The sequence below is a fragment of the Elephantulus edwardii genome, unplaced genomic scaffold (assembly GCF_000299155.1).
Source record: "Elephantulus edwardii isolate Elephantulus edwardi_28Jun2011 unplaced genomic scaffold, EleEdw1.0 scaffold00004, whole genome shotgun sequence".
In the NCBI taxonomy this organism is placed as follows: Eukaryota; Metazoa; Chordata; class Mammalia; order Macroscelidea; family Macroscelididae; genus Elephantulus; species Elephantulus edwardii.
The window spans coordinates 38,374,514-38,385,549 of record NW_006399754.1 but is presented as its reverse complement, the minus strand read 5'-3'; the positions used below and the strand labels follow the sequence as shown (position 1 = coordinate 38,385,549).

Below are 11,036 nucleotides of genomic sequence, written 5' to 3'. Positions count from 1 at the left end.
CCCACGGGGACACACCCACCACCCACACGGACCACCCACGGGGACACACCCACCACCCACACGGACCACCCACGGGGACACACCCACCACCCACATGGACCACCCATGGGGACACACCCACCACCCGCACAGACCTCTGACACCACAGGAACACCCCCATCGCCCAGGAGCGCTGTCCACACGCACTGCGGGCACACGCAGCCTCACCTGCCAGGTTGTCCAGCTCCTTCTCCTGCAGCAGGCTGACCGCGTCATCGTCACCTTCGAGCATCAACTCCGTCTCCGTGTTTGGGTTGACGATGGCTTGGCTCCGGAAGGTCTTCTTGGACTTGAGCAAATCTTCTTCCGTGCCTGGTGACAAAGGGACAGCTGGTCATTCATACCAGACATGGGCCTGTGTTCTGTTTCTTCTTAGATGAGCCTCATCTTAGATGCTGGTTTAACCACTTTCCAGAATGTTTCTGCCTCACTCAGCTTTGGCTTCTAACGATATCATTCATCTTTAGGGTCTTTGGAACAAGTCTGAGAGGCCGGGGTGGTGGCGACAGCTGTTATTACACTGAGGAGTGCGCCTCCGCGGAGGTGGCCGTGGCCTAACGAGCGAGTGGCCTAGGGCTGCAGGCAGCCTCGCCCCACAGAGCTGAGCTCCGAGCAGCCAGGCCAGTGCTCCCCCTGCCACATGCTGCCTGGAGAACCCAGGTCTACCTGGAGGGCAGTCTTCTCTGGAGGGGGCACCTCTGGTCCTCCGCCTAGCAGCTGGCTGACCACCGATGCAGCAATCAGGCCAACTGCTCAAAGTGCTGGAGTAGCAGAGACACTCCACTCAGGCCTGGGCCCCAACCCACATGCACTTTTCTAACCCACAAAATGAGACCATTTGACCGACTGTATTTTCTGTGTGAAGTAGTTACTATATAAAGGGAGCTCTGGTGGCCTCCTGGGAAGAGGCTGCACGCGGTTCGAGTCCACCAGGTGCTCTGTGGGAAAAGCTGGGCAACCTCCTCCAGGTGACTCTGCGTCTGAAAACCCACCAGAGGGTCAGCGGGGGGTTGGCCCAACTTGATGGTACCCAACAACAGCTACTCAAGCAATCAGATTGTTTCAAAATGTCGTTATTTTTTAAGATTATGGAAAATCTATTTGCCACACACTCCTGCCATCTGGTAAGTGTCCTGGTGACATTCTGGCTTGAGTCTGAGCAACCAGCTCGCACGGCCGCTGTCAGGAAATGCCGTCGGGGCTCTCGTGACGTAAGAGGGAGTGTGCTCCCCATCCTTCCATCATGAGCCAGTCACGGGCACAGTGATGCCCTGCATTCACGGCCTGGAGGCTGAGCAAAAGGTCACTAGAAGCTTCGGTGCAAAAAGATGGGCTTCCTCCCTGAAGGTGTGCAACTGCTGAGGCCTGCTGGGGGTGGAGACACAGGCCTGTGGGGGGCACGGGTCCGCTGGGGGGGCACAGGCCCATGAGAGGGCATAGGCCCATGGGGGGCATGGGCCCACGGGGGGTTACGGGCCCACTGGAGGGTCCACAGGCCCATGGGGGGGGCACAGGCCTGCCAGGGGGGCACAGGCCCAGCTTACTTGCCAACAGCAAGCCTGGTTAGCTAAGCGGGGCAGAACCTGACGAGGAAAACATCTCCATCTACCATCCACTGCCATGTCTGGCACGCCGCGTAGGCACCGTGGACTGCCCAGTCACGTCACACTGAGAGCGGGTGAGGGGATGCTGAGAGGAGACATGGCAGCGTGTGCAACAGCACAGAGGAACAACTGATAATGATGCAGGAGCAAAGACCACCCTCACGGGCATTTTCCTGGCAAATAATGGAAAAACACTGGTTTTCTAAAACAGTCTTTTCCTTAGACCACATAGCACAACACAAAGCCCAAATCAAAACACACGATGTCAGTCAGAAAAAGAATAAATATCACTAAATTTTGCCTGGCAGAAACCTGTCAGTTAGGGTCAAGGTTAGAAACTGCAGCAGAATTGACTTGCTCTTGGATTTTTCCAGTGTTGTTGTTATGTGCCGTCGAGTCACTTGCGACTCATAGTGACCCTATGTACAACAGCCCTAAACTCTGCTCTGTCCTGTGCCAATCGCACTGTCTCTGACACACCCATCCTGATTACCCCAGTCACTGAATCAATCCACCTCATAGAAAGTCTTCCTCTCCGGTGCCGTCCCTCCACCCTCCCAAGCATGACATTCCTCGTAAGGACCATGTGGGTGTGTAGATGCACGCAGCCTGAGGGCTTGTGGAGAAGAAACACCACGACTCAACTGAGCCATCGCTAACCCTCCAGGGGGTTTTAAACGGGACGGGAGACCCCCACTCCTCTGCTGTGACTGGAGCCTAAAACAGGTGGGGCTCAGGTGAGCGGCCCGTTCAGCACACACACACCTAGGCTGCGGGGCGCCACGGCGTCAGGTCCCCTCACAGGGACCCCAAGTGACAACAAAGCATGGACCTTATGGGTTTTGTAGGCTGTAATCTTTCAGGGGCAGATTTCAGGAGCTGTACGGTGGGGCTGAAGCACCAATCAGTTGAATGTTTGGCCTGTGTGTCACCAGCATCTGCCCTCAAAGGTCACACCCGACTCTTTTCAATGGAAGTGTCAGGGCACCCTGCCTTCAGTGGGGAGGCACATGTGAGAACCTCGTATCTTAAATGAGAGAGGGCAGGGTTCTTACATCCGAGGGTCCATAAGCCTGCGTACCCCCACCCCCAGCCTGCAGAGGCCAGCCTTCCTTGTACACACCCCAGTGATCTGTGGGAAAGGAGGGGAAAGATGAGAAGATGGGGGTGGGGCATGGAATTTACATTAGTCTGTGATAACAAAATAAAAACCTCCCAATAAGGAAATTGTACAGGGGAAGTGTGAAGTGTGGATCAGGACTTCAGTTTGATCCCTGAGTTTTAAGGCAGTAAAACAATCATGTCTGTGGAAGGAAGAGCGACTCCCATCAGCAGGCAGAGGGCCTTCCCCTGCCCGGCAGTGGCACCAAAGATTTATCTAAATTAAAGTCTATGAGATCCAAAGGTGCTTTTCAATCACAATATCCTTTATGAATTAGAGTTTCATTTATCAAAATTACAGGCAAAAAGAGGGAAGGTCTCCTAGGGCCATCTCATTACAAGGCTTGTAAACACTGTCCTTAGAAAGAATTGGTTTAACACCCAACAAATCAGAATCTGATTGGGAAGAGAATTTACTTGTGATCATCTGTCTTCAGGAGATGCACTGCACGGGGTGCACTGGGCCGCTCCAGCCATTCATCAAGAAATTAACAAGCAGAGGCCGCAAAACAACAGCCTGGCTCCTGCCTGGAAAAGCCGCTCTGGTGTCAAACTGGACAGGAAGCATGTGTATGTTTTTGGAGAAAACCTAAAAATGCCGTGAAATTTTTAAATTTCAGAACTATTTTAAAAAGCTGCCACTAATGCCCACACTCTGCAACAAATAACAAATATATGCAAGCATTCTATGCACATTAACTTTGTAGGGTAAGGAGCTGTGCTGACAACCCAAAGGTGGTGGTGGTTGTTGTTGTTATGTGCCGTTGAGTCGTTTGCGACTCATAGCGACCCTATGTACAACAGCCCTAAACCCTGTTCTATCCTGTGCCAATCGCATTGCCTCTGACACACCCATCCCGATTACCCCAGTCACTGAATCAATCCACCTCATAGAGGGTCTTCCCCTCCTGCGCTGTCCCTCTACTCTACCCAGCATGATGTTCCTCTCCAAAGACCTGTCTCTCCTTACAACATGTTCAAAGTATGTCAGACGAAGCCCCAGAATCCTTGCCTCCAAGGAGCAGCCTGGTTTAACCCTCTCTAAGATGAATCTGTTTGTTTTCTTGGCAGTCCAGGTACATTCAATACTCTTCTCCAGCACCACAGCTCAAAGGCGTCAATTCTCCTTCTATCCTCCCTAGTCATTGTCCAACTCTCTGATGCATAACAAGTGATTGCAAAGACCATGGCCTGTATCAGGCACACCTTAGTCTCCAGAGAGACACCGTTGCTCTTGAGTACTTTAAAGAGGCAGCAGACTTTCCCATCGCAATATGTTTTTTGATTTCCTGGCTACTGGTGCCAAGAGTGTTGACCGTGGAGCCGAGCAAACTGAAGCTGCGAACAATCTCAATCTCTTCGCCATCCATCTTGATGCTACCGATTGTTCCAGTGGTGAGAATCTTTGTCTTCTTGACACTGAGCCTCAGTCCATACTGAAGGCTGCAGTCCTTGACCCTCTGCAGTAAGTGCATGAGGTCCTCCTCAGTTTCAGCGAGCAGGGTTGTGCCATCTGCATAACGCAGACTGTTGATAGATCTTCCACCAATCCTAACGCCACGCTTCACAGTTCAAATCCACAAGCTGCTGGGTGGTCTGCCCCCATGTGATCTGCAGCCTCTGAAAGCCCCTGGAAGAGTCTGTTCTGAATTGACAGCATGGGCAGCAGCACACACACAGACACAGACACTTGAAGCTCGGTTTGTGAAAAGGTTATCTCGTAAAGGGTACCTTGCTATGTGAACCGGAGCCAAGGTAGTGCAGTGAAGTTTATGGTTCAATTCTACTAGCTTCTCTTAAGAGGAAAGCGGAGAGCCTAGGGATTCTCTAGGGCAGCTCTCTTCTCTCCTGCAGGGTTCCTGTGAGCTGGAACCCACTGGACAGTTGGAACTTTTGTTTTTTTATATTCCTTGAAAAGAAACAAAGTTCCTTCAATAGCCCCAGGCTGCGTGTGGCTACCACCTGCCCCGTCTACACTGCCCTAGCTCACCTTTCTAAGGAACCAAGGCCATTTGAGCACCAGGTCTCCTCCACTCATGTCTTGGGCCCTGTGAGGCCCTCACCACTTCCCTGCCTGGACTCTTGGAACCTGTAGTGGGCAGAGTTGAACGCGGCGGCCAACACAAGCTCCTTGGTTTCGGATCTTCACTCTGGAATCAGTTTCTTCTTGGTGGGTGAGAAGCATCTTACGGACTGTGTCCTCCATGTCTGAGCCTACTTGACTGGCTCCTCTGTACGTTATCACGTCCACTCTACAAGCCACACTACATTCTTCCTGTTCTCCAGCGAGTCTTCAATTCCGATTCTCTTCCTAGCCTCTATGTGGAGTCCCAGTGGCGCAGTGGTTAAGCACTGGCTAACAGAAGGGTAAGCAGCTGGAACCCACGGTCAGTCCTGTAAACAGGGCTCCCCCCCATCCCCCCACAGGCTTCGGGCAGCTTTCCTCTGCCCCTCACGGCTGCTGAGGGCGGCGGGAAACGTGCACAATGCTTTGTCTCTGCACGTCGTTTTGTTGGTAGCAAACCGAATGTATACAGAAATACTTGTGGAAGAAGTTATGATAGCACAGCCTAGTTTAAACACGTGCTTTCCATGTGCACGATGGAAGTTCTGTGGGGCGCTGGTGGCACAGGGGTGGTGGGCAGAGGAAAGTTCCGTGGGGCGCTGATGGTGGGCGGGGGGCTCTGCTTACTCCAATCCACCAGCAGCTCTGAGGGAGGGGGCAGGTCACGCCCTTTCTGTGATTTCGAGCCTCTGAAAACAGGCTAGTGGCCCACGAGGAACTGAGTTTGAGTTTTCTGAGTTGAGGTTCTCATAAGTGAGGAAGAGGAATGGTAACAGTTTTCTGTTCGTAGCAACATCCATTAGAAAAACATTAAAAGGGAAACCCCCCTAAAGGAACCTCTTCAGTTTCCCAGTCCGTGACAGCAGAGTCAGCCCTTTCCAGCGAAGCCCTCCCAGGTCATGGCTGAGCGAGGTGAGGAGGGGAAGCGGCTTGCTTGGAGGAGCATGGTCAGCACTCAGAACAAGTTTGAAGGTCTGGGGCTTACGATCTGCTGGGGGTCCACTGGGGAAAGAGGGGCCTGCTGGCCTGCTCCTGGGAAGACCCCGGCAAAGCCCTAGGGCTGTGCCCCTCTGTTCCAAGGTCTCTCTACCTGCTGACTGGGGCTCAACACCCCCAGGCGGCAACAAGAGACCAGCAGGATGGGCAGTCAGAATCGGGTGTGCTACACAAGCCGGCTTCCTCCCCCTGTGCGGTTGGGTGCCACTGAACTGACACAGTGACCCTGTGGATAACGGTGGTCCAGCACTAGGCTCACGCACTTGATCGTGCCCAGCCCACTGAGGCCTCTGTGTACTGCATCTCATGGAGAGTCTTCCTCTTCTGCTGGCCTGGCCTCCCTGTCGGGTACTTGTCACCTTGTACACTCCATCTTCCGGAGACCTTTCCCAGTTAATTCTCATGATGAGGTGGACCCAGCTTCCAGCCTCCCCACTGGGCCATCAGATGCTCCCTGAAGACGAGTGGCTGGCACCACGTACAGGCCACTGCACGCCTGTGAAGGGCACCTGAAGGCCATTTAACAGTCCAAATGGAGAAAGTGTTTTCCCCAAGAACCATGTTATTCATCTGAAGTTACTAGTAACACTACGGAAGCACTGGTGCATGTACCATGCTTTTTGAGTTTGTATGCAGATTTCTTAAACATACACATACTGAGTACAGTGGATATTTGAAGGAGGAAAACTAGAATTCTACTTTCTCTGCAGGCTTTTGAGCGCCGGGCAGAGGGGACTGTGCCTTTGGGGGACACTGGAAGGCCTGCCTCATTGTTCTGCCCAGTTGTGAGGTCAGGTTCCAATGCTCTTGTCCATTCAGAAATCACTTTCACAAGTTGGAGTCTTTCTCTGAAGGAGAAATTCTTTTAAACACATTTCATGTTATAATACTTTTAGTCTATAAAAGGCATTTTTACAAAATCTAACTCTATATAAGGGAGACAAAATCCTGGAATTCATTTGCAACACAAAATATTTTCTTTCATAAGTATTAATCACACATGAAGACTTAAGAAAATGCTTAAATAGTCCCATCCCCATTAAAGGGGAAGTCAGAATGGCAAAATCCTTTACAGACAGGGCTTCTGGCAATTCTACATGATGCTTTCCAAACCTTCCACTCAAGAGAAAGGATTTTAAGATAAATACACCTCTTAACTAATCACATTAGATGTGGCGCCATGGTTTTAAGCAATACGATGTAGAGCTCTATCTATTACTTACGGTCTTGAACAGCTGAAAACCAACTGAAAGAATGCTTCCTATTACAATGACACACTTAGCATCTCTCAGAATGACGTGATGTTGGTGGTGCTGCGCTGGCTAGGGAGTCACAGCTTCCCTGTGAATAATTTAAATTCAGAATTAAGTGTTTGGTATTAGAAGACAGAGAAGTTCCTCCCTTCACAGACATAAAAAGTCAGGATAAGACAGACAGACCACTTTTCTACTGACCTCTCAGAACAAAAGAAAAAATCATTGTGTAGACTAGGCTTTGTCTGCTCAAGAAGCCATGAGTGAGGAAGTGACACAGGTACAATCTGTTAGTGATGCTCAATGAAAATACGAGGAAGACGAAGCAGAAACTGCAAGAACTCTTCCCCCCTTTACACTCTGCACTCCAGAACAAGCCCTAGTACTATGAAGTCAGGGGCACCTTTGTTAAAAGAGATGCCTTCTATAAAATCAAGTTGTTTCCCTAAATGAAGTAGACTTCCCCCCAGGAAACGAGTATTTGGTTTAGTACAAATCTGGATCTTAATTGAGAAAATTCCATAGAAAAAGAAACAAATCTGGGCCGTTCAGATTCTATGCTTCTCAGCGGCACAGACTTAAGTCTGAGTGAAGTGAATCTAAACATGGTTCTCCATTTTAATTCATTTTTGTTGACTGAGATTACGATATTAAATTACACAAATCGATCTTATCTGTACTTCTAAGAAATTTAAAACCCAAACCATGAGTTTCAAATTGATAATGAGCTTGACTGAGAAATGTGCATCTTCACCCGAATAACTGGTTACGGCCAGTTCTTGAGCACGTGCCGAGTCAGCGTGGCTGGTGCCTTTACCAGGAGGAACTCTCACAGTCTTGTTGTAAACAAGCTTAACCGATAATCTTGGGTAGGCTGTTCTCTGAAAAGCTGGTTCCAGGGCTGCTGCCATGGTCCCTGAGCAGGCAGGCCTCGCTGGCACCCAGGAAGAGAACTGCAGATCAATTACTCCCACTGCTAAATTCTTGTGCAAATGAGCAGTGAACATCAGCTGGGGCATAAAGCAGCGCCCCAGCTCCTGCGGGGAAAGGACGCCAGCACACTCCTGAGGAGAGCTGGATCAATAGGAACGGGTTTCCATTTCATGCTTCTCCAGCTCCGGCGGGCGGACAATATACTCTGATTATGTGAAGTGTCAACAGCAAAGCACAGAGAAGGTTATCGGAGCTGGGGAGGGGATGGGATGCACTGTTTACATTCACAGCCCTGCTAATAGAGTACACTGAGTTTTAAAGACGTGTAATGCATTTTTACAATTTGATTCTGACAGCAAAAAACGAGAAGTTTAATTTATTCCTCATCCAAAATATTCCCATGTAAGCAAGATTTCTTAAAGCAGGGCAACAAAGAAGAGATTCAGAGAAATGCAATTAAAAAGGTGTGAGGAATGTGACCCACTGTGAGGGAAGTGTGAAGTGTTAACTTAATAATCTACTTCACTGACTGGATGGAGAAAACGGCATTCTAGGCTTTTGAAAGAAAATGTGATAAACCCTATTTTAGGAAAATATACGACAAGAAATTTTCAGCCTATGAAATACCATGTGGGACATGTTAGTTTGGGAAATGAGAACAAGCTTGTCAATAATGGAGAGATCTCAGGCGATGCGTCCTTCAGCCACTCTGGGTTCTGCGTTTAAATACAATTGGAGGAGATGAGCAGGAAATAGGTCCACAAGGTCACAACAGCCATGCGTATGTGAGACGAGGCTTCCTTTTCTGGGATCACGACAGCTTTGAATGGGGCACATTTTCTTGTTACTATTTTACTGTACTGTTGGTGCACTTGCCAGGACCACTGTACCTACTGGACACTCCCCGCACACACCATGCAGTGACGTGGGGACCCTCCCAATGTGCACCCACACAGAATGCCTTTCTGGAGGCCTCATTTCCACTATTCTTGCTCCTGAGGGCTCAACGTTCATTGCGAACAGTCTTCACTTTATGTGGCGATCTGTTCTTTCAATAAACAATGGCCTCAGAGGGCAGCTCTGGTTCAGTTTATGGAGTATTTCAAGGTCTTGGGGAGTCCTCTAATCTCAACTGATTCAGTAAATATGGACTTTGTAAGAACCAGAGTTCTATTCCACATCTCCCCACCCCCTCTTTGATGGTTATCAGTGGTGGCTGGGGATTACTGTAGCTCTTCTTATCTCAGGGTACATGAGGCTGTAGCCAAGCGAGACGGTTTGAGAACCCGCTAGTGCCTTTTTTTTAGTGATAACATACAAATGTGAATGTATATATTTTTTAATTTCCATTCATTCATTGTTGCACTTTTCTCTCTGCCCACTCCCTCTCCCACCCAGTTCACTCTTTTCTTTGAAAAGTAAAAGGAAAATTCTTTCATTGCTATACAATCCCTCCCCCAAGTCCACTCCACTATGCAGCCTTCATTCTGGACTCCTGTCATGACAATAATACCTAATCATATATCGCTTTTGAACAGTTCTCTCCCTCATCTGTTTCAATGCAGTATACATAATTTATCCCCTCTTTCTCAGTCTCCCCTCAATCCCATGTCAGTCCTGTTTTACAACAGTGGCACTGTGTAATATTTGTCCTTTTGTGACAGATATTTCACTTAGCATAATGTCCTCCATGGTCACCTGTTTTGTGTAATATTTCATAAGTTCCTTTTTTTCAATGCAGTGTAGTATTCCACTGTGTGAATATACCAAAGCTTCTCTATCCATTCGTTTGTTGATATGCACTTGGGTTGTTTTCAACTCCTTGCTATTGTGAATAAAGCTGTGATAAACATGGGTGTACATATATCTGCTTGGTTGGCAGGTATGGTCTCTTTAGGGTATATTCCCAGTAGTGGAATTGCTGGGCCAAATGGTATTTCTATTTGCAACTTTTTGAGAAAGCGGCATACCGCCTTCCATAGTGGTTGCACCACTTTACACTCCCACCAGCAGTGAATTAGGGTCCTGTTTGCCTGAAACCTCGCCATCATTTGATGTTTGCTCTTCTATTAAGTTTTGCTATTCTTACTGGGGTGAGATGATATCTCATAGCTGTTTTGATTTGCATCTCTCTTAGAGCTAGGGATTTTGAACATTTCTTCATGGGCTTGTTGGCCATAGGGATGTCTTCTTTGGTGAAGTGTCTGTTCATATCCTGTGCCCATTTTTCAATTGGATTGTTTACCTTTATCTTGTTGTGGTGATCGAGTATTTTATAAATTCTAGATATAAGTCCCTTATCTGACATGTCATTACCAAATACTTTTTCCCAATCTGTGGCTTCCCTTTTTCACCCTGTTGGAGAAGTTTTTGGATGTACACAGGGATTTGATTCTTAGAAGGTCCCATTCATCTATTTTATCCTTTCCTGGCTGTACATTGTTTAGGATGCTTGGATGACTTTGCATGTTGTGGATCAGGACGTCTAGAGTTCTTCCAAGCTTTTCTTTAATGACGTTTATAGTCCTTAGTTTTAGTCCTATGTCCATGATCCACCTAGAGTTGGTTTTTGTGTGTGGAGTGAGGTGTGGATCTTGCTTGGAATTTTCTACAGATAGTTTTCCAATTTTGCCACCACCGTTTGTTTAAAAAAGGCTGTTATTTCCCCACTTAACTAATTTCATCTCCTTGTCAAAAATCAGTTGACCATAGGTGGTGGTTGTTGTTATGTGCCATTGAGTCGCTTGCGACTCATAGCAACCCTACGTACAAGAGCTCGAAACACTGTTCTATCCTGTGCCAACCTAGCCATCTCAAACGCACTTATTTCCACTGCTCCAGTCACAGAATCGATCCATCTCATCAAAGGTCTTCCACTCCTTCGCCGCCGCTCCACTCTGCCAAACATGATGTCCCTCTCCAAGGACCAGTCCGTCCTTGCAACATGCCCAAAATATGTCAGACGAAGCTTCAGAATCCTTGACT

At 48.4% G+C, this 11,036-nt stretch overlaps 1 protein-coding gene across 1 annotated transcript in view; it reads right to left on the bottom strand.

Annotated features, from left to right (window-relative positions):
- The window catches only part of NBEA (neurobeachin), a 924,058-nt gene that overhangs the window by 321,791 nt on the left and 591,231 nt on the right, over positions 1-11,036 (bottom strand). Inside the window, exon 43 of the mRNA XM_006879639.1 lies at positions 208-351. Coding sequence (XP_006879701.1) covers positions 208-351 — 144 coding nt within the window. The remainder of the gene's footprint in view (positions 1-207; positions 352-11,036) is intronic.